At 47.3% G+C, this 24243-nt stretch overlaps 2 protein-coding genes across 2 annotated transcripts in view; both read left to right on the plus strand.

The window, feature by feature from the left end:
• The first annotated feature begins 2018 nt into the window (after positions 1-2018).
• On the plus strand, positions 2019-7226 carry LOC118653992. The gene is given in 2 exon segments (XM_036305067.1): positions 2019-5149; positions 5823-7226. Coding segments are annotated over 2 exon segments (2997 nt in total). The 5' UTR covers positions 2019-2215; the 3' UTR covers positions 5886-7226.
• Positions 7227-10709: 3483 nt separating this feature from the next.
• The window catches only part of SLC24A1 (solute carrier family 24 member 1), a 32290-nt gene continuing 18756 nt past the window's right edge, over positions 10710-24243 (plus strand). Inside the window, exon 1 of the mRNA XM_036305378.1 lies at positions 10710-12542. Coding sequence (XP_036161271.1) covers positions 10710-12542 — 1833 coding nt within the window. The remainder of the gene's footprint in view (positions 12543-24243) is intronic.

Raw genomic sequence — 24243 nt, forward strand, 5'->3', positions numbered from 1 at the left:
TAACAACCACAGATTTTTTTATTGTCTCCAAGTTTTGCCTTTTTCGGAATGTCATATAGTTGGAATCATACAGTGTGTAACCTTTGGAGATTGGCTTTTTTGCTTAGTAATATGCATTTAAGTTTCCTCCACGTCTGCTCATGGCTTGATAGCTCATTTCTTTTTAGTACTAAATTATTCCACCTTGTGAATTGGGTTCCTTTTTCCATCTTTTTGGGCCAGACTGAGAGGGATGTTAGAGAGTTTGTGGGAGAAGGGAAATAACTAGATCTGGGTCTGCCTGCAGGAGTCTGAAGGCAAGGATGTAACTAGCAGAGGTCAGTCCCTCTACCCAGGCTTCCGACGTTCAGAGTGACTTCACGACACCCAGAGATGAAGCCAGCTCTTCCACAGTGGGTGGCACCTCTGTGTGCTCTGGAGAGGAAGCTGGGAACTTTCCCACTGTCATAGGCCACTTGGGGGAAGTAGGGCAGTGGGGAGGTTCTCAGGGATTACCTGTTCTTTCCACTGAAAGTAATCGAAGCGGCTATCCATGTACCTTGGGGACGACAGGGCAGGGAGAAAGGAGCATCCAATGAGTATCAGGCAGAGTTAGCCGAATGATTGAAAAGGCTGCCAGGTCCATGGGTGGGATCATGAGACCCCCCGATTGCCTCACTTCACTGCCACTTCATTCACCCCCAGCCCTGAGTTGGAAACACAGCTCCTGGGGTATGTTGGGATGTTCTAGTCTGCTCTAGGGAGGTCTGTCAGTGCCCTCTTCCCCAAGGCTTGCTCTTAGGCCTAATAGAATATTTAGCATGTGTGAAATGCTTTAAAGTTTTATAAAGTATCTTCCCCACATTCCATCACTTAAAAAAAATAAACTATTTCTGCCCTGGCTGGTGTGGCTCAGAAGGTTGAGTGTTGTCCCATGCTTCGACAGGTTGCCAGTTCCATTCCCAGTCAGGGCACATATCCAGGTTGCAGGTTCCCTCCCTGATTTGGGTGTGTACAGGAGGCAGTAGACCCATTTTCTCACATTGATGTTTCTCTCTCTCTCTCTCTCTCTCTCCCTCTTCTCCCTTCCTCTCTCTCTAAAATCAATAAAAACATATCTTTTAAAAAATAGACTATTTCTTAGAGCAGTTTCAGGTTCACAGCAAAATTGAGCTGATATTCCCTCATTTAAAATTGTGATTCTCACATCTACCCTACAAATAGATAAGTGGCCATTATTATCTCCACATTTACATTTAGATTACATTGAAAGGGCGAGGGCTACGCCCTCCATCTTACCCTGGATCCTCCATGTTGGGGCAGAGGCCATGTGCTCAGAAAAGTGCCTTCTTCCCGAGCCCAGGCCCCTGCTGGCCACGCCCAGGATTTCTTTGAACTAACCAATGACAAGCAAGGGATGTGCGCGCCATAGAGATGACCACATCCTGTGTAACAAGACCCGACTTGCGCCCGGCCAATCGGCAGGGCCACAGCCAGCTCCCCTCCCCTCACTATGAAAGCCCGGATTTTCACATGGGTCTCACTCGGTTTCCGGTCGCTGCGTCGACTGGAGGTCCGGGTCGGGTTAGCTAACTCAATAAAGGACCTCCTGCTTTTGCATCGGACTGACTCCCTGGCATGGTTTCTTGGGGATCTTGAATTCTGGGCATAACATTTTGGGGGCTCGCCGGGATCCCCAACACCATTGAGGGGACTCCCAGTCCGGAGGGCCTGACTGACCGCGGTAGGTTTTGTTTTGTTTGTGTCGCGTGTTTTTTGTTTTGTTTGTGTCGCGTGTTTTGTTTTGTATCTATCCGGTGTGAGCTCACTTCTGAAATCTGTAAATGCCTGTAAATGCCTGAAATAATGATCTGAGTGGATGCACGGGATCAACAGGTGGGAGGAGCCGGGGGACGCCCTGGTCCTCCATCTGAAGGGGTATAGCTTTGCTTCCGCGGAGTCGGAAGGTCTGTAGGAACCCCCTTAATCTGAGACAGGCAGGAGGGCGCCCCTGGTCCTCCATCTGAAGGGGTATAGCTTTGCTTCCGCGGAGTCGGAAGGTCTGTAGGAACCCCCTTAATCTGAGACAGGCAGGAGGGCGCCCCTGGTCCTCCATCTGAAAGGGTATAGCTTTGCTTCCGCGGAGTCGGAAGGTCTGTAGGAACCCCCTTAATCTGAGACAGTCGGAGCGCTCCCGCTGGTTGGCACGCAGCCGTCGTTTTCGGTTTTTGCTTCCATGGAGTTGGAAGCTTGTTTTGGTTTCGCTTCCATGGAGTTGGAATACTATATTTTCGGGCCCCTTAGTTGTCTGTGTTTGTGTTTTCTCGGTTTTATTTTGTGGATTTACTGGATGGACGTTATGGGACAGGCTCAAACTACTCCTTTAAGCATTATGGTCGATCATTTTAAAGAGGTAAAGGGAAGGGCCAGCAACCTCAGTGCGGAGGTCCAGAAGGACCGGTGGCGGACTTTTTGTTCTAGGGAGTGGCCAACTTTTAATGTTGGGTGGCCGCCGGAGGGGACTTTCGATCTCCCCACCATTCGCCGGGTTAGGGATGTCGTCTCCCAGCCCAAAGAGGGACATCCTGGTCAACTCTCTTACATTGTTACTTGGCAGGACCTCGTGGAAAATCCACCACCTTGGCTTAGGCCCTTCCTACCTCCACACCCTCCGGAGCCAGAACCCATTCTTGCCTTGCAGGAAGCGGAGAAGAAGAAGGAGAAGAAAGCCACCCTGCCGTCAGCTCCAGCTCCCCCCTACCCGGTTCTGCAGGGGGGAACTGGAGAAGAGTTAATTTTTCCTCCCCCGTATCATTTCCACAGGATGCCGGAGAGATTCGATCCTACCCCGTCGCGGGAAGCTGACGCAGTTCCGGGAATGGCTGGGGGCGGGGTTCCGGGAATGGCTGGGGGCGGGGTTCCGGGAATAGCCGCGGTTCCGGTTCCAGTAGGAGGCCCACCTCTCACCCGGCAAAGAGCTCAGCGGGAGCTGTCTGTCGCAGCACCCGACTCCACTATCAAGACCCTGCCCTTACGAGCCGCTGGACCTCCAGATGCGGATGGCAACCAGCCCCATGTTTATTGGCCTTTCGCAACTAGCGACCTCTATAACTGGAAGGCACAGAACCCTAAGTTCTCCGAAAAACCGGGGAGACTTATTGACTTGCTAGATTCTGTTCTTTTCACCCATCAGCCCACATGGGATGACTGTCAGCAGCTTTTACAGGTTCTGTTCACAACGGAAGAGAGAGAAAGGATCCTCAGTGAGGCCCGAAAGATGGTTCCCGGTGTAGACGGAAATCCAACCACAAACCAGGCCCAGATAGATGTCTCTTTTCCCTTAACTAGGCCTGAATGGGATTTCAACACGGCAGAAGGTAAGGAGAGGCTCTTGGTCTACCGTCAGACTCTAATGGGAGGTCTCCGCAGGGCTGCTAGGAAGCCCACCAATTTGACCAAGGTAGGGAACGTACAGCAGGAAAGAGATGAGTCTCCAGCTGCCTTTCTAGAACGAATCATGGAGGCATATCGCACCTATACCCCCATGGATCCAGAAGCCCCTGAGAATAAGGCAGCTGTAATCATGAGTTTTATAAACCAGTCAGCCATGGACATTAGAAAGAAACTACAGAGAATAGATAGATTAGGAGAAAAGAGTTTACAGGATTTACTGGTAGTAGCAGAGAAGGTGTTCAATAACCGAGAGCACCCTGAGGAGAGGCAAGCCCGCGCCATGGTGGCTGCCAGTGACAAGCAGACTCGAAACCTGGCCAAGATTCTGCTAGCCACCACCATGGAGTCCCCTGGGGAGCGGACCCGCCACCTCCGCCAGCTCGCTGATGGCCAAGAAAGAGGTAAGAGAACTGCCCGGGACGGGAAAAGGAAGCTACAACAGAACCAGTGTGCTTACTGCAAAGAGATAGGGCACTGGGTCCGAGAATGCCCAAAGAAGGCCGGTAAAAAGGGGAACAAGACAGACCGGGTGGAGGTGTTGGAGCTGGAAGGACTGAGTGATTAGGGAAGTCGGAGTTCGGATCCCCTCCCCGAGCCCAGGGTAACTCTTAAAGTGGAGGGGACACCTGTTGACTTCCTTGTCGACACTGGAGCGCAACATTCGGTTCTCCGCACACCTCAGGGGAAGCTAGCCAGCAAAAAGTCCTGGGTGCAAGGGGCAACTGGCATGAGCCAGTATTCATGGACTACCCGAAGAACAGTAGATCTAGGAACGGGCCGGGTATCCCATTCCTTCATGGTAATACCAGAATGCCCCTACCCCCTATTAGGACGAGACTTGCTAACCAAGATTGGGGCCCAAATAACCTTCAGACAAGGGGGGCCTCAGGTCACCGATGGCGAAGGCCACCCCATCCAGGTTCTGACTCTGAGACTGGAGGATGAATATCGCCTCCACCAGGGGGCGCCCCCAGTAGAGAACAATATGGACAGGTGGCTGCAAGAATTCCCCACAGCCTGGGCAGAGACGGGGGGAGTAGGGCTGGCCGCCCACAGGGCCCCAACGCTGGTAGAACTAAAACCAGGAGAAGGCCCGATGAGAGTCAAACAGTACCCTATGTCCCAGGAGGCTCGGAAGGGAATCCAGCCTCACATCCGGAGACTGCGAAGCCTAGGGGTACTGGTTCCATGCCAATCTGCCTGGAACACCCCCCTCCTGCCAGTCAGAAAGCCCCATACGAATGACTATCGGCCAGTTCAGGACCTCCGGGAAGTAAATAAAAGAGTCCTGGATATACACCCAACCGTTCCTAACCCATACACTCTCCTAAGCTCTCTGGCACCCTCTAGAATCTGGTATACTGTATTAGACTTGAAGGATGCCTTTTTCAGCCTGCCGCTAGCGCCTCAAAGCCAACCCCTGTTTGCCTTCGAATGGCACGACCCCGAGGAGGGTTACAGTGGACAATTAACCTGGACGCGATTGCCCCAAGGATTCAAGAATTCACCCACCATCTTTGACGAGGCGCTGCATGAAGACCTCGGTGAGTACAGGAGGGAACACCCCAATCTCACCCTTCTTCAATACGTAGATGACATCCTGATTGCTGCCGATACAGCCAAAGATTGTGAGCAAGGGACCAAAGATCTGCTGGCCACCTTAGGAACCTTAGGGTACCGGGCCTCGGCGAAGAAGGCTCAGATATGCCAAAAGAGGGTGAGTTACCTGGGATACATACTGGAGGGCGGACAGCGGCGGTTGTCAGATGCTAGAAAAGAGACAGTCTTGAAAATCCCTGCTCCCACCTCCCGGAGGGAGGTGAGGGAATTCCTAGGATCGGCTGGCTATTGCCGCCTCTGGATACCGAGTTTTGCTGAGATCGCCAGGCCCCTATACGAAGCCACCAAGGAGGGGAAGGCCTTTAAATGGACTGAGACAGAAGAAATTGCCTTTAATCAGATAAAGAAAGCTCTTTTGGCTGCTCCAGCCCTGGGCCTACCAGACATTACAAAACCCTTTCGCCTCTTTGTAGACGAGCGCAAAGGAGTAGCAAAAGGAGTTTTAACCCAGGCTTTAGGCCCCTGGAGTCGCCCAGTAGCATATTTGTCTAAAAAGCTGGATCCCGTAGCCGCTGGCTGGCCACCGTGCCTAAGAATCATTGCGGCAACCGCGCTCTTAGTCAAGGATGCTGACAAACTGACCCTGGGACAGGAGATCTGGATCACAACCCCGCATGCCATTGAAGGGGTCCTAAAACAACCTCCCGATAGGTGGATGAGCAATGCTCGCATGACCCACTATCAAAGCTTGCTGCTCAACCCCCCTAGAGTACGGTTCCATCCCAGTGCGGCCCTCAACCCTGCTACCCTGCTACCTGACCCTGACCTAGATGCCCCACTACATGACTGTGCGGGAATCCTGGAGCAGGTACATGGACTTCGGAAGGACTTGACCGATCGGCCCCTCCTGGATGCAGAGGCCACCTGGTTCACGGATGGAAGCAGCTTCGTGCGGAACGGGTGCAGGTATGCGGGTGCAGCGGTGGTCACAGACACGAACACCGTGTGGGCGGAGGCTCTGCCCCCTGGGACATCAGCTCAGAGAGCAGAACTCATTGCACTCACCAAGGCACTGACACTGGGGGCTGGAAAACGGCTTAATGTTTACACAGACAGCCGTTATGCATTTGCTACAGCTCATGTTCACGGGGCAATCTACCAGGAAAGAGGGCTATTGACAGCAGAGGGACGGACAATAAAAAATAAGCAGGAAATTCTCGACCTGCTCGCGGCCTTATGGCTTCCTGCCAAGTTAGCCATAATCCACTGCCAGGGACACCAAAAAGCTGATGACCCGGTAGCGAAAGGCAACCAAAAGGCTGACCAGGCTGCAAAGGCAGTAGCCCTTACCTCGGTCCCTACCATGGCCTTACAACTCCCAGACCCAGGGGACCCAGTCTTACCAGACCAGCCCAAGTACTCCCAGGAAGAGTTGCAACGTATCAGAAAGCTCCCCAGAGCCCAGGAAATAAAGGGATGGTGGCATACACCAGAAGGAGAACTTATACTGCCGGACTGGCTTGGGGACACGATATTAAAACATATGCACCAATCCACTCACCTGGGAACCCGGAAAATGAAGGACTTAATCCAACATGCCAGGATCAAAATTCACCAGCAGAATACCAAGATAGATCAGGTTGTGTCTGCCTGCAAGACCTGCCAACTTACAAATGCAAGGGTCGGATCAAATGAAAGAGGGACCAGGCTCAGAGGCACCAAACCAGGAGCACAATGGGAGGTCGATTTCACTGAAATTAAACCAGGGAAGTATGGTTATAAATATCTTTTAGTGTTCATAGACACCTTCTCTGGCTGGGTAGAGGCATACCCAACCAAGCACGAAACAGCTCAGACGATGGCCAAGAAGCTGCTGGAAGACATCTTACCCAGAGGGCTCCAAAGGGTGCACGAGGACATCTGGCCGCGCCTCCGCGCCATCTATGAGACCAGCCCAACCCCAACTCCTCATCAACACAGACCAGGAGATTGGGTCTACGTCAGAAGGCATCATCAAGAGACCCTTGAGCCACGTTGGAAGGGTCCCTTCACCGTGGTGCTGACAACCCCCACTGCTCTTAAGGTAGACGGCATCGCGACCTGGGTTCATCACACTCACGTCCGGTCAGCGGACCCCTCCACGATCCGGAAAGACTTCATCACCAAATGGAGCATCGATCGAGATCCACGCAACCCGCTCAAGCTCAAGCTACGGCGTGCTCGACCTGCGTGATGCTGGTAACATTAAATAGATTTAGATAATGCCTGCGCCTTCATGGACACGGCTCCAAAATGACAAGGACAATTCATAGGATCACATGTCTAGTATCATGTTTTATTGTATTGATATGTTATATTGACCTTTAATTCTCTTGCAGGCTTGAGTGTGTGTTGGCTGTCCTGGAAGGGAACTGTGGGGGGTGACCCCCAAAAGTAAAGGATGCTCATCAGGTTTTGGGTCTCTGTTAAAAGACAGTTGACAGTAGGCAGCCTGTGTACTGCTTGCAGGCCTGAGTCATCATGCCCATGTCAGGGTTAGTAAAGCTGGGAAAGGCCTGTTTAGATAAACGGTCTAGAGCATGAGATCAATATGGTTTTCTCCTTATGTAATTCCTCCAAAATTTGGCAATGCTCAGGTTTTAATAGCCATGGAGGAATTCTAAGAAGAAAAATTCTATTTCAATAGAAGTTGTTAAAGCTAAAATGGTTTCTTTCCCTTCCACCGGACCATTTGTTAAGTGTATAAAATAGTTCAGTTGATAGCTCTGTGTGCTCACTACGGGCCCCTAGTGACGGTGAAATAGAAGTGCAGTCCGTCTCATGATTGAGCCGGAAGTTCCAAGACAAGGGGGGAATGAAAGGGCGAGGGCTACGCCCTCCATCTTACCCTGGATCCTCCATGTTGGGGCAGAGGCCATGTGCTCAGAAAAGTGCCTTCTTCCCGAGCCCAGGCCCCTGCTGGCCACGCCCAGGATTTCTTTGAACTAACCAATGACAAGCAAGGGATGTGCGCGCCATAGAGATGACCACATCCTGTGTAACAAGACCCGACTTGCGCCCGGCCAATCGGCAGGGCCACAGCCAGCTCCCCTCCCCTCACTATGAAAGCCCGGATTTTCACATGGGTCTCACTCCCGGTCGCTGCGTCGACTGGAGGTCCGGGTCGGGTTAGCTAACTCAATAAAGGACCTCCTGCTTTTGCATCAGACTGACTCCCTGGCATGGTTTCTTGGGGATCTTGAATTCTGGGCATAACAATTATCTCCACATTTACATTTAGATTACATTTAGAATCACACAGTAGCAAATGGAGCATGTTGCTAACTGAGGTCTTTTGATCTCTTAAGCCCCAGGCACTTTCTCTTGGTTCTTACAGAGCGAATTCTGAATCTTTCCTTCCCACAAGCTTAGAAACTCCAGACCATCTCTCATTCCCAGAAGTTAGAAGCAAGTTTGAGAAGTTCCCCCCACTTCCCCCTCCACTGTAGAGACCCATGCAAGCCCATCTGGGTCCCTGATGGAAGGTGCACCCTCTTAGTCTCTGGCAAAGGCACCAAGACCCAGAACTTGTACAAGTTCCTGATAAGCTTCTTAGAAGGGGTATTAGCAGGGATTGGATATTCTTCCCTGAGATGCCCTTCACTCCCGACCCTGTCTTCAACTAGGATTCCATAAGAGAGCTGGGGGCAGGAGAATGGGATAGTCCTTGCTGTCTAGCTTCAGACCCACTCTTTGAGATCCTGGATTTTGACAAGTTTCCAGAACGGAGAAGACACCCAGATGTCCAGGTTTGAAGGTAGGTGATTAAGTAGGACGGTGCCGGCTCAACTCTGTTATATAACACAGGCATACCAGAAAGAGGGAGACCCTCTGAAGCTTCTGTAGGAGATTCAAAGTGTTGAATTTATGGTAAGGGACAGGGTGGACAGGGAGATGGCGGGAAGATAATGCTAGGAATCAAGAACAAAGAAGGAGAATCACTAATTTGGTAATTCTTTTGTTCGTCCCTCTTGTGCTTGTTAAGACAATTGCATTTGCATCTCTAGTGTGGCAGCTGGAAAGACTGGGGCACTAGAAGGCTCCTTTGCACTGCTACTCACTAGCTGTGTGACACTGAGCAAGTCACACCTCTCTGGACCTCAGTTTCTTTCTTTCTTCCTTTTTTTAATTTATTGATTTGAGAGAAAGAAACATCGATTTGTTGTTCCACTTATTTATGCATTCTCTGGTTGATTCTTTTATGTGCTCTGATCAGGGATGGGACCCACAACCTTAATCAGCTGAGCAACCAGGTCAGGGCTGGATCTCAGTTTCTTCATGTCTCAAATGGGGAGTTATACTAAACTGTGTTAGTAACTTCTTTTACCTTTAACCACCTAAGGTTCTATGGGTTACTCATCTCCCTTCCAATAGATTACCTCATATGCAAAACTGGTCATTTCTAGGTACTATTTTGTAATAATCTGAGGACATTGATTGGAGATTTAACAAATATTTACTTGGACTGGGCCTCAGTGCCCTTGATGAATTGAGGATTCTCTGAGGGCCTTTCATGTTCTTTCCTTCTGTGTCCTTATGTAAAATAGCCCTATGGAGCACTTGATTCTATACAGTGCTTTTCACTGACTTTATGTATTTTACTCTCCCAACATTCCTATGGCGTAGGTATTGTTATTACTATTTACATAGCTAGATACTATTATTACTATTGTCATTTCTATTCCATTGAATTAAGTAATTTAAATTTAACAGATACCATCTATATAATAAAAAGTTAACTGGTTAAACTGAACAGTAAGTTATACTGACCCCTGGCCTTTAGTTTCCCTTCTCCAGATGTCCTTCCAGAGATAATCTTTGCATGAACGATGCATATATATTATGCCCATTTCACAGATGAGGCCCTGAGGCTCAGCTCGTCCAGGGTGACACAGATGTCAAGCAGCAGAGCTGGGAATCCAGGTCTTTGACTCCACTCTCCATATTCCTCCTGCCACATTACACTGTCTGAGAACCTTCATGACATTAACTTTTTATTTTACTTTCTTTTTTAAATCTTTATTGTTGAAAGTAACATGACATTAACTTTTAAGCTTTATCCCCCTGATGATATGGTGGAATTGTTTTAAGTAAGTCTGAAAAAAAAAAACACACCTAAAAAAAAAACATGCAGAGTTGTCAGTCTTCCACTGCTGCCTCTTTTTGTCCAGAGCTTAAAACCATGTCTTTTTACTTCCCTTCTGCCTTTAATAAGGTGAGATCTGTGGCCTGGGGCACCAACTACTTATGAGCTCCCAGCAATTCAGGCTTGCACTTAGGAGGGCTGCCAGACCTTGGGTGGGCCCAGCTCAGAACCAGCTCAGGCTGCTGGCATGCCTGCACGGCACCGAGGACCTCTAGATGCTCTTTTTCCCCCAAGCAGGCATTGCCCCCTTGAGCAGGGGGCAGAGGTAGTTTTGTTCTAACAGAAACAACTGTCTTCCACCACAATGGCCCCTGAATGAAATGATACTCTTTCCAGATGAGGACCCCATCATTCCTCTTAGGGACAGATAACCTCTTTTATTTAATTTCCCCCTCTCTCTAGGTTTGTGGATATCTCTTAGCTGGGCTTCATGGAGAAATCTTCCCTGATCACCAACCTGAATCCAAGAACAACCCCCATCTTTCAGTGAACAGAATGAAAGGCCTTCCGTAACCTGGCATAACTGGCCATCATGGGGAAATTGATCAGGATGGGGACGCAGGAAAGGCGGTTACTCCTGCCAAAACGGCTTCAATGGAGTCGCTTCCTCTTCCTACTGGGAATGTTGATGATTGGTTCCACCTACCAGCACCTGAGGAGCCCTCTGGGCCTCCCCTCACTGTGGGCAGCAGTCTCTTCCCAATACCCTGTAAAGCTGGCCAACCGGGACCTTACCAGCAATGAGATGATGATGGTGAACAGTGACCCTCCAAGGGCTAGTTCTGAAATGGAGGGTGAGACACTGGAACCCCAGGGCACAGTGGGCAAGGAGGAAGCAACAGCTGGCATAACAATGGAGAACACTCTCAATACACCCAGAAGAATAACCAACATCTCTCCCACAGTACCTAGGAATAACTACAGCCCAACAGCAGCAGGCACAGACAGAACGAAGGAAAACACCCCAACAAGACCAAGTGGAGTACTGAATCATTACACCCCAACTTCAAGCATATCTACAATAAAGAATTATACCCCAGCAACGCCCAGGGGAGAAATGAAGCACTACCCCCCAACTCGAGCCAGGGGAAAGGTGAAAAAATACACCCAATCCCCACATGGTAGAATAGTAAACTCTGCCCCATCCACATTCATGACAATGACAAGAAGCCATGGGATCACTCCCAGAACGACAGTGAAAGACATTGAAACTGTGGCAACCTACAAAATATTGGAGACCAGCCCCTCCAAGGGAGTCGTGGAGGAAACCACCCCAACTACTAAGAGAATAACTGATAAGACTCCAACTTTCATGATAAATGACATAGAAACAAACACCTTGACTTCTAGGAGTGCAGTGGATAAGAACACGCTGACTACCCCCAGAAGGGTGGACAATAACAGCTCAACCAATCCTCAGAGGTTAGTGGGAAAGAGCAACCTGACGACTTTCCAGGGAATAGTTTTAGAGCACACTGCAGCCACCTCTGATGGGCAAGTGACAATTCGCACCAGGGTTAGGAATCCCTCGTCCAGAACCAGTGCTCCAACCACTGGATTATCCTTAGCCACCTTCTGGGGGCTGGCGAAGAAACCTCCCACAGCACCAAGCACCTCAGCAACCCTCAGCATCAGGGCAAATCCGACCACCCAGGTTCGTCACTGTGTGGAGCCAGCTCCAGCCATGCCCACTACCCCCTCCCCCAGCCTGACAACGGCCCCGCTCCCAGAGGCACCCAGTCCCAGTCCCTCCGCGCTGCCCCCCAGCTGGCCAGACCACCCTAAGGCAGAGTACCCCCCAGACCTGTTCAGCGTGGAGGAGCGGAGGCAGGGCTGGGTAGTCCTGCACATCTTTGGCATGATGTACGTGTTTGTGGCCTTGGCCATCGTGTGTGATGAGTACTTTGTCCCAGCCCTGGGTGTCATCACAGACAAGCTGCAGATCTCTGAGGATGTGGCAGGTGCCACATTCATGGCTGCCGGAGGCTCTGCCCCCGAGCTCTTCACCTCCCTCATCGGCGTCTTCATCTCCCACAGCAACGTGGGCATCGGCACAATTGTGGGCTCTGCTGTGTTCAACATCCTCTTTGTCATCGGCACCTGTGCCCTGTTCTCCCGGGAGATCCTCCACCTCACTTGGTGGCCCTTGTTCCGTGACGTCTCCTTCTACATCCTTGACCTGATGATGCTCATTCTCTTCTTCCTGGACAGCCTCATTGTCTGGTGGGAGAGCCTGCTGCTGCTGCTGGCCTATGCCTCCTATGTGTTCACCATGAAGTGGAACAAGAAGCTTGAGCTCTGGGTGAAGGAGCAGCTCAGCAGGAGGCCAGTGGCCAAGGTCATGGCCCTGGGGGACTTCAGCAAGGTGAGAACAGGTAGCTCGGGTTTTTCTAGCCACTTTGGGGCAAAAGGGTGAGGGAAGGCTGGGACTAAAGAATGGAAAGTGCTGGGTCAGACTCCAAGAGATGGGTGCTCTGGTTCCCTTGCTTTTCATTCAACTTTTAGAGGCCTGTTCTCTGCCAGGCACTATTCTGGGGTCTTTGTCCAGAGTGACCTTGGGTCCCCCCCCACCACCACCACCATCCTGTAAAATGGTTATTACTATGATCCCCCATTGGTAGGAGAAGGAACTGAGGCCTAATGAAATCAAACCACTTGTTCAATGTCACACAGCAAATAGGGGGTATAGTCAGGATTTGAACCAGGTTGGTCTGGCTGGGTCTTTGGAAATAATATTTGAGCTGGGCTTTGGAAAATGTCCAAGGAGATATCAGGCAGGGAAAAATGATAATCTCTTTCATGTGCATGGTGTTTAGGGTTTATCTAGTACCCTTACTTTCATTTAATCTTATTTGTTCACATTCCAGACTTGGAGGGTCTGGTGTCTTGGATGGAGTCCGAGAAAGAAGGGGGAGGGCTGTTTTTGCTTTTGTTTTGTTTTGTTTTTATTTTTATTTTATTTTATTTATTTATTTTTTTAAAATATATTTTTATTGATTTTTTACAGAGAGGAAGGGAGAGAGATAGAGAGTTAGAAACATCAATGAGAGAGAAACATTGATCTGCTGCCTCCTGCACATCTCCTACTGGGGATGTGCCTGGTACATGCCCTTGACCGGAATTGAACCTGGGACCTTTCAGTCTGCAGGCCGATGCTCTATCCACTGAGCCAAACCGGTTTCGGCTGTTTTGTTTTTAAAATAGTGAAGATGAGAGCTCCATTCATCCACTGACAAGCCATGCTAGGTGCCGAGCCCTCTCTCTGTGCTGACTGGAGACCAGATACCAGGAGTGCTAACCCTGGGGCTTTCTCCTGTTCCTTTCCAAGAAGTTCTCTGTCCCCGTGAGGAGCCTTCCTACTAAATCCATTGCATGATTCAATAACCTGGAAGATTGAATTGGGGGAGTGATTTCTGAAAATTCATCTCAAAGATGTTTATTCAGTGAGACTCCAAAGTGAGGGCACCCTAGGGAACACAGACCCCATTTATCTCCTGCTCCTAAAGCTAGAGTTTGGGCAAAGGTTGGCTCAGAGCCTGCCTGCGTCAGGTCTCCGTGAAGCCACTGGTGCGAGCAGAATTTTGCGTGCAAAGAGTGGAAGGACTTAGCTACTTAATCCAGAGCAGTTTTGATGAGTGGGCAGGATGGAGACAAAACGCAGCAACATGTCTGGGAGATACATGATGCAAAGGAGATAAAATGTACTTTCTTTAGGATTTTTCAGATAATGTGGTGTTCTGGCTGGAGCACGAAACTGAGATTTAGGAAACCTGGGTTCTAATCTGATTCTGCCTCTAACTAATTATGTGACCTTGGACAGGTCCCTTCATTTCTTTGGGGGAAAATGACAAAGTCAAGCTAATCACCAAAAGGTCCTGTTTAGTTATAATATTCATTAATAATGTCCTGTGTGCAAGTGAATTCAGTTCTGGCAGGCCCAGCACCATGGTTATTTGTCTGATCTGATCAACTGAGCTCCAACTGCCTTATTTGAAGATTGCCCAAAAAGGAGAAATGTTCTGCTCAAGGTCATACAGCTGGCAGGTATCAGAGCTGGGATCCAGTATCCTAACCTCCCATTCAGCACTATTTCCCACAAGACTACTGCTTCATGAAGCCAGAGACTTAAAAAAAGAAGGGGAGGCTCAGAGTGTCCCGTCACTCACTATGAAGAAGCAGGGCCTGCCTCTAATGCAGCTGTCAGGGTAGGCTATGCCGGGGGTGGCCATGGAGCCTGGTACTCTCCTCTGAGGAAAGTATTTACTGCCTGGTAGACACCAGGCCAGCAGTTTTCAAAAGGCCTTGGGCTTGCCTCCCAGTCCTTCATAGTAATTCTGTTTTTATTTAAACTCTGCAAATTCTGAACTTGTCATTTTGTCAGAGCTAGACCATCAAAGCAAAGCTTGCCAATGACGTGAAGCATAATCATGATTTCAAAAGAGAATTTGTAACCTCCTTCCGAGACTTTTCAAGGGCTTCATCGCAGCTGTTTGCCAACCAGTGAGAGTGGTGCTATTACAACTCTGTTCTTAGCTATTTGTCAAAACAGATCCAGTTTATGATTTTTAATGAATAGAATTATGTTTTTAAAACAGGTTGAATTACTGGCTATATTTGAAAGCAAATCTATATTTACTTAAAAACCTATAGTTTAGACTTCCCAGCACTAACTACTGCCTGCTAAAAATTAGTCCAAATAACTCAAGAATTATACCTGTTTTGAAATGGTTTTTAAAACTGTCTGGATTTGGAGTTTCACCCCAGGTTTCTTCTAGCCAGAGAAAGAAGGAATTGCCTTTGCTTGTATTATTACTGTTAGGTTTAATGTAAGGTTTAATCTGAGATGTGAGATTTAATCTGACCAAAGCCAATAAATTGACCAAGACAAGCAGGGTAAGAGCGAAATATCACGTTTATTGGAAGCTCTCGGGTGAGGTCCCATGGTCTGGAGGTGCAGGCCGGGGGAGTCACACCCGCCTGTGCCTGGCAGAGATTTTTTATGCTGCTGTTGGACCAATCAGGTTTATCTGAGGTAGCTTGTGGCGGGTGATTGATGAGTGGGAAGTTGGTGCAGCTGCACCCTGGCCATCTTGAGAAGTCTCTGGTGGTTATTTATTGGCCATCAGCACAACAGGATGCTCTGGTGGGTCCCAGGATGGCAGCTATTGTCTAGCAGGATGTGGCTCAGCAGTTCTGGGTTGTTTTGTCCAACTCAGCTGGTGGGATCAGGAAAGACCCTATTTTCCCAGCCCCAGACCTTACAATTATGTCTGTGTTTGGCTGGCCAAGACCTATGATCTGGTTAGAGGGAGATCAGTTATCCTGCATTTCACTGAGAGCTAGGGAGAAGCCATTCTGTTTTGAATTCATGAAGCAATTCTCTGAAAATCCAGTCTTTGTTCTGGAATTCATTTTGGTGGTTTATGCAGGCGTATGCATTTATCCCTGTAAATTATTTTACTTTAAGTATAAAAAACAATATGCTTTGGTCTCTTCCTCACTTTTACTGACTTATTGGTTCACCCCTCTCCCTGACTATTGGGTCCCTTCTTTGAGCATCACCTCAAGAAGGCAGGGACCCAGGGACATGGGGCTCATTTAATCAGCTGTGCTCCAAAGGTGAGAGTCAGAGGGAAGTGGGGCAAGGCCAGACAGGGTGATAGGGAGCCAAGGAGGATGGCTGGGGGGGGGGGGGGGGGGGAGGGGAGGAGGTCAGCTGTTTAGTAGTCGGAAGAGAAGCGGAGGGTGGTGGGATCTGCTCCTTTTTTAAAAATTGTTTTCTTTCTTTAAAATGTATTTTATTGATTTTTTTACAGAGAGGAAGGGAGAAGGATAGAGAGTTAGAAACATTAATGAGAGAGAAACATCGATCAGTTGCCTCCTGCACCCCCCTACTGGGGATGTGCCTGCAACCAAGGTACATGCCTTGGCCAGAATCAAACCTGGGACCCTTCAGTCCTCAGACCGAGGCTCTATCCACTGAGCCAAACCAGTTAGGGCGATCTGCTCCTTCTTGGAGATAAACAGGAATAGGAAAGACACCCCCTTCTTCTGTTGCCAGCCTGGGGTGAAGTGTGGAGGGGGCAGCTACACCATCAGGCTCATCATTGCCATTAAATGGGTAACAACCTTTGTATCTACCAAAGGGCTGAGCCCAGGGTCTCATCCCTAGCTAAAGCTCCATAACTATTTGGTTCAATTTCCTCAGGGAACCCCAGCAGTTTTGTGAGAGAAAGGAGCGGGGAAGGGAATCCATACTTATGGAGGGCCTATTCCATACATACATTATCTCAACAACTTTTCCTAAAAACCCCACAAGGAATAGATTGTTATATCCATTTTGCAGATGAAGAAACTGAGAGGCTCAGATAAGATAATTATCTCAGCCAAAGTTACATGGCTAGTTGACTGTCCTTTCCACTGGTTCAGGAGTTTGTATTGAGGAGGAAACTGGTCTTGCAAGGCGTGTCAGGCCATACAAACTGTGAGCAATGCACTACCCTGGGGGGGCTGGCCCAGGACAAGATCATCAACACCTGGGGGCCACAAGCCCACGAAAGGGGGCGGAACTATATCTGCAAGACAAAGACCCGAGAAGGTTATAAAAAGTGAAGCCTCTCTGTGTTACTCTGATTTGGAAATTATTCCCAGAGTCCACTAGCGTTAATAAACGGGGTCCCTCCCTTTCTCTAGGAAGCGTGCTTGGTATTTCTTTGCTCTTCTGTATCTGGGTTTTAACCCAGGTTCCACTGCTAATTATCCCTGTTACCCTGGGCAAGTTAATGCAATTCAACAAACCTCTGTTATTAAGCACTGAAATGAAAATCAGTGTGGGAAATAAAAAGATTGTGTCCCATCCAGTAGAGGGGACAGGCAAAGACAAGAGTATTTGTAATAAAGGGGACACTGCAAAGTGCTACAAAGTCACTTTCTTTTTCATCCAGGCCTAAGATTGCCCATCTGAAAAGTAAGTGGGATGAACTAGTGCAGAGGTTGGCAGAATTGTAAAGAGCCAGATACTAAATATTTTAGTCTTCCTAGGCCCTATAGTCTGTCACAACTATTCTGTTGTGTGAAAGCAGCCACAGACAATAAATATGTAAATGAATGGAATGGCCACATGGTGTTTTACTAAGAGCAACAAACTCACAGGTTTTTCCTTTCTGAAGGACTGACTATGTATCCAACTGATACCTGTGGAGTTTCTAAGCTGAAGGACCTTTCACTTTACTTTTTATTCTGCTCTGATAATCTAGAACCAGGATAAAAATTTTGGGGGATGATTCTAATCAGAATTTAATTGAGTATTTTCAAAAAAATAAATGATGTAGCATCAGATATATAGCAACTATTTCAGAATCTCTGTTTTGACACTGGCTAAAAAAATATTTTAGATAACATTGTCAAACTGATATGTATGGTTTGAGGAATGACCCCAATAAGAAAATAGTAAATGTTTATCAACACAATTTAACTTAGCTTGCTCTGAAACTTTAGACCTGATTTTGAAGCTCTCAGTGTATTTGTTCTGACCAAAAATGGCAAGTATCTGATCTGCCTTGACTACGCATACTCACAGAAAGCAAACAAACAGCAAAACTGAGGCATTAGCCTGGCTGAAAAGTCTTATTTGTATTTGAAGGGTGATGCCCTTGCTTTAAAAAATATTTTTATTGATTTCAGAGAGGAAGGGAGAGAGAGATAGAAACATCAATGATGAGCCCTAACCGGTTTGGCTCAGTGGATTGAGCATCGGCCTGTGGACTCAAGGGTCCCAGGTTCGAATCCTGTCAAGGACATATACCTTGGTTGTGGGCACATACCCAGTAGGGAGTGTGCAGGAGGCAGCTCATCGATGTTTCTCTCTCATCGATGTTTCTAACTCTCTATCCCTCTCCCTTCCTCTCTGTAAAAAATCAATAAAATATATTTTTTAAAAAAGAAACATCAATGATGAGAGAGAATCATTGATTAGTTGCCTCTTGCACGCCCCTACTGGGGATTGAGCCCACAACCTGGGCATGTGCCCTTGACCAGAATCGAACCCAGGACCCTTCAGCAGGCTGACACTCTATCGACTGAGCCAAACTAGGGCTGTATTTGAAAGGCGATGGCCCTTCTTTCGAGAGAGAGAGTTATGAGCTTAGCCAGGGAGGACCAGACATTTGCATGAAATGCTGATTGTGAAGACAGCCCTGTGGGATGCCAGTGGTGAGAAGGGATGCAAGGTTGGGAATGAGTCTGGTGTGGGCCCTTGGAAAACTCCATACTCACATTCTGACCCCCAAATACTTCAGAATCTGAAACTCTAGAGCAGCAGTTCTCAACCTGTGGGTCACGACCCCTTTGGGGGTCAAACGACCCTTTCACAGGGGTCGCCTAAGACCATCGGAAAACACATATATAGAGGCCCAGCGCACGATTAAATCGTGTGCGTGTAGGGTCCCCTAGGCCAGTGATGGTGAGGTATTCATGGTATTCTACGAAGAACAGCATAGAGTTCCAGATGCTCTGCCACCTATATAAATTGGAAGCCTAAATCCAACAGAACATTTTTTAGTGTGGAGGAGTAGGCATATGGATAATAAACAAGTAAAATAAATTAAGAAGATAATTTCAGAGTGTGACAAGTACTGTGAAGGAAATAATGCATGTGATGGGGAGTGACTGTAGGTAGGTCCGAGAGAGAGAGAGAGAGAGAGAGAGAGAGAGAGAGAGAGAGAGAGAGAGAGAGAGAAGAGAAAGAAAGAAAGAAAGAAAGAAGAAAGAAAGAAGAAAGAAAGAAAGAAAGAAAGAAAGAAAGAAATCCTCTTGGAAAATAAGTCCATGTAGAGGTCTGCAGAATGAGACGGAAAACACCCCATGTTCCAAAGAATTCCAGAAAAGGAAATAGCATTTTCAAAGACTCAGAGTGAGGCCAAAACCGGTTTGGCTCAGTGGATGGAGCGTCGGCTTGCGGACTGAAGGGTCCCAGGTTCGATTCCGGTCAGGGGCATGTGCCTGGGTTGCGGGCATATCCCCAGTGGGGGATGTGCAGGAGGCAGCTGATCGATGTTTCTCTCTCATCGATGTTTCTAACTCTCTATCTCTCTCCCTTCCTCTCTGTAAAAAATCAATAAAATATATTAAAAAAAAAAAAAAAGACTCAGAGTGAGGAAAGAGCTTGGTGCATTAGAGAAAAGAATTGGAGACCAGTGTGTTTACTAAGTAAAGTGATACAGGGTAATGCCAGAGGGAAGGTGGGGCTGTTTCATGCCGGGACCCATGGATCAGATATGGAGTTTGGATTGTATTTGAAGCTCAACAGGAGCCATATTTAAAAGGTCACTCCCTAACTACTGTGTAGAGAATGAGTTGTAGGTGTACAGGGTGGAAGCAGGAAGTCCTGTTAGGAGGCTGTTGTGGACATCATATATATATGATATATATATATATATATATATATATATATATATATATATATATATATATATAATCCCCCAAGAGATTTCAGAGACGATTTAAATACAGAATCATCTGGACTTGGTGATGAAGTGAATGCGAAGTGTGAGAGAGCAGAAGTCAAGGTTTTTGCTAGTGCCAGGGAAGACTAGAGGAAGAACAGGTTTAGGGAGACTCAAGAGTTCCCACTCTGGAATAGTGAGTTTGGGTGCCCATGTCACCTTCAAGTGGAATGCCTAAGAAGCAGTTGCACAAATGAACCTGAAACTTAGGAACAAGGTCTGGACTAGAAATAGAAAGTTGTGAACTACCAGCAAATGTAATTAAAATCAAGGATTGGCTGATGCTACTCTGAAAGAGAAGGAGATAGTCTAGGATTAAGCCCTAAAAAACTTTCATTTTGGCAAACATTTATTGAATCCCTTTGTACAAAGCCTGTGTAGGATCTAAGGATACAGAGAGAGAAAGAAATAAGGTGCAATCCCAGCCCTCAAGGAGCTCAGCCTAGTGGAGGAGTGGGAGTTGATCTAAGTTTTGGGGTCTGGACACTCTAAGAAAGAATAAAATAAAACCATTGTTATACAATTAATTACAAGGTCTAGGCAAGGGTTTGTGTACGGGAGAGATGGGTCCAGAAGCTTAAGCTTAATCAGCTCCCTGGTAAATCCTCTTTATTATCAGAAATATTAGGGGAACCACTTTGTAAAGTATATGATTATCTAACCACTATGCTATACATCTAATCCAAAATAATATTGAATGTAAACTGTAATTGAAAAAATTTTAAAAATAAAGGTATGTTAAGAAGGTTGACATTTATGTATAAAAAAAGAAATGGGGCTAGTAGGCATAATAAAAGAATGGAATCTTACCATTTGCAACAGCATGGATGAACCTAGAGGGTATTTATGCTAAGTGAAATAAGCCAGTCAGAGAAAGACAAATATGATATGATTTCTCTTATATGTAGATTCTAATAAACAAATGAAATACAAACAGACTTATAGATAGAGAACAAGCTGACAGCTGTCAGAGGGAGTTTAGGGGCAGGGTAAAATAGATGAAGGGATTAAGCAAGAAAGCAAACAAACAAAAAACCTCATAGACACAGACATTAGTTTGGTGATTACCAGAGGGAAAGGGGGTGGGGAGGTAGAAGGGGGGGATAGGTGGTGATGGAAGGAGACTAGACTTGGGGTGGTGAACATACACTACAATATACAGATGCTGTATTATAGAATTTTATACTCCCTCTGACAGCTGTCAGCTTGTTCTCTATCTATAAGTCTGTTTGTATTTCATTTGTTTATTAGAATCTACATATAAGAGAAATCATATCATATTTGTCTTTCTCTGACTGGCTTATTTCACTTAGCATAAATACCCTCTAGGTTCATCCATGCTGTTGCAAATGGTAGGATTCCATTCTTTTATTATGCCTACTAGCCCCATTTCTTTTTTTATACATAAAAAAATTCTTCTATACATAAAAAAATTATAGAGGAGAAACCAAAATGGCAGCATAGGTAAACACCGGAGATTGCTGCCTCGCACAACCACTTCAAAAATACAACTAATAGACGGAACGGACATCATTCAGAACCACAGGAAGGCTGGCTGAGTGGAAATTCTATAACTAGAAGGAAAGAGAAAAGCATACTGAGACTCAGAGGAGGTGCGGTGCGGAAATAAAGTACAGAGGTATGGAGGCGCACGTGGAGAGGGCTGGCGGCTGAGGACACGGTTGTCTTTTTCAATCAGGAGGGAGTCTCAAGCTCTGAGCTCCAGTTCCGGGCGAGTCTCTGGGGACCCAGACTCATACGGGAGAAACAGGACTGTCTGGCATCGTTCAGAACTCAAGGGCAGCTTTCTCTTGGAGGTGCTTGCAGCGATTGCTGGGACACTGAGAAGCGGGGCCTCTGAGGGCAGCCATAGCTGATTGCTCCGCCCTGTTGATCCCCTGGGACCCCGCCCCGCCCAAGCCACCCAAACCATGCACGAAGGCTTTTGCATATGAAAGGCCAGGCCCTTTGCAATCTGAAAATTACCAAACAAACTGCAGCTGGCCCAAGGCCCCACGGCAACTCGCATTGCTTCACAGCTGGCTCCTGCTGGGTAGCCTCAGTCAGAGGCTAGATTAGCACCTCCCTAGAGATCCAGGAGCCAGTGTGCCTGCTGGTCAGAGTGGGACCATCCAGATTGTAGCTCCTCGGATCCATAAAGGACACCCTCAGGGGGCAGACTCAGTGAGCACCAAAGCCCCACTGAAGCAAATCTTGCCCCGGAGGGGTGTCTCCAGCACAGAAGTTCTCCCACTGCAGACACAGCTGATTCTCACAGCCAATTGGCCTGGAGGTCAATTCCTCCCAGTGATACCTACAACAATCAAGGCTTAACTACAACAAGACTGTGCACAAAGCCCACAAGGGGGTGCATCAAGAGTGTCCACCTCAGGTTATTGGGGAGGCTGAGCCACTGGGCCCTATAGGACACCTAGCACAGAAAGCCACTCTATCAACACAGGGAAGCATAATAAATGCGGAGACAAAGAAACAGGACACAAATGACAGAAATGGAGGAAAGCAAACTACTGGATATAGAGTTCAAAACCACACTTTTAAGGTTTTTCAAGAACCTTCTAGAAACCGCCGATAAATTTAGTAAGACACTCAAAAAGTCTGGTGAGACCGCTGATAAATGTAGTGAGACCCTCAAGAAATCTAGTGAGACCCTCAAGGTTATGAAAAAGGACCAACTAGAAATTAAGCATACACTGACTGAAATAAAGGCTATTATGCAGAGTTCCAACAGCAGACTAGAGGATCACAAGAATCAAGTCAACGATTTGAAATACGAAGAAGCAAAAAACACCCAACCAGAAAAGCAAAATGAAAAAAGAATCCGAAAATACGAAGATAGTGTAAGGAGCCTCTTGGACAGCTTCAAGTGTACCAACATCCGAATTATAGGGGTGCCAGAAGAAGAGAGAGAGCAAGATACTGAAAACATATTTGAAGAAATAATGACAGAAAACTTCCCCTACCTGGTGAAAGAAATAGACTTACAGGTCCAGGAAGCGCAGAGAACCCCAAACAAAAGGAATCCAAAGAGGACCACACCAAGACACATCATAATTAAAATGCCAAGAGCAGAAGACAAAGAATCTTAAAAGCAGCAAGAGAAAGACAGTCATTTACCTACAAGGGAGTACCCATACAACTGTCAGCTGATTTCTCAACAGAAACTTTACAGGCCAGAAGGGAATGGCAAGAAGTATTCAAAGTGATGAATAGCAAGAACCTACAACCAAGATTACTCTACTCAGCAGAGCTATATCATTCAGAATTGAAGGTCAGATAAAGAGCTTCACAGATAAGGAAAAGCTAAAGGAGTTCACCACCACCAAACCAGTATTATATGAAATGCTGAAAGGTATCCTTTAAGAAGAGGAAGAAGAAGAAAAAGGTAAAGATTCAAATTACGAACAACAAATATACATCTATCAACAAGTGACTCTAAAAATCAAGTGAATAAATAATCTGATGAACAGAATGAACTGGTGATTATAATAGAATCAGGGGCATAGAAAGGGAGTGGACTGACTATTCTTGAGGGGGAAGGGGTGTAGGGGATGTGGGAAGAGACTGGACAAAAATCGTGCACCTATGGATGAGGACAGTGGGTGGGGAGTGAGGGCGGGGGTGGGGTGGGAACCGGGTGGAGGGGAGCTATGGGGGGGAAAAAAAACTGTAATAATCTGAACAATAAAGATTTAATTAAAAAAAAGAATTTTATACTCGAAACCTATATTATTTTATTAACCACCTAGAGGCCTGGTGCACGAAATTCATGCACTGGAGGGGGGGTGTCCCTCAGTCCAGCCTCGCCCTCTCCAATCTGGGGCCCCTTGGGCGATGTCCGGCAGTTGGACATCCCTCTCACAATCCAGGACTGCTGGCTCCCAACCGCTTGCCTACCTGCCTGCCTGATTGCCCCTAACTGCTTCTGTCTGCCAGCCTGATCGCCCCTAACCACTCCCCTGCCATTCTGATCGCCCCCAACTGCTCCCCTGCTGGCCCGGTCGCCCCTAACTGCCCTTCCCTGCCGGCCCCGTCGCCCCTAACTGCCCTCCCCTGCCAGCCCCGTTGCCCCCCACTGCCCTCCCCTACCGGCCATCTTTTGACCACATGGGGGCAGCCGTCGTTGTGTGAGGGTGTGACAGTCAATTTGCATATTACCTCTTTATTATATAGGATGTAACCCAAATAATTTCAATAAAACATTTAAAAAATGAAATGGGACTAGTCATAATTACTGCAAGTATAAAATACACACTGGGTTTCAAGGGCTTAGTATAAAAAATGTAAAATATCTCATTAATATTTTATTTATTTATTTATTTATTTTTTGTTACTATATATTTTATTGATTTTTTACAGAGAAGAAGGGAGAGGGATAGAGAGTTAGAAATATTGATGAGAGAGGTCGATCAGCTGCCTCCTGCACGCCCCCCACTGGGGATGTGCCCGCAACCAAGGTACATGCCCCTGACCGGAATCAAACCTGGGACCCTTGAGTCCGCAGGCCGATGCTCTATCCACTGAGCCAAACTGGTTCGGCTCATT

Source organism: Myotis myotis, unplaced genomic scaffold (genome assembly GCF_014108235.1).
Source record: "Myotis myotis isolate mMyoMyo1 unplaced genomic scaffold, mMyoMyo1.p scaffold_m19_p_1, whole genome shotgun sequence".
Taxonomy (NCBI): Eukaryota; Metazoa; Chordata; class Mammalia; order Chiroptera; family Vespertilionidae; genus Myotis; species Myotis myotis.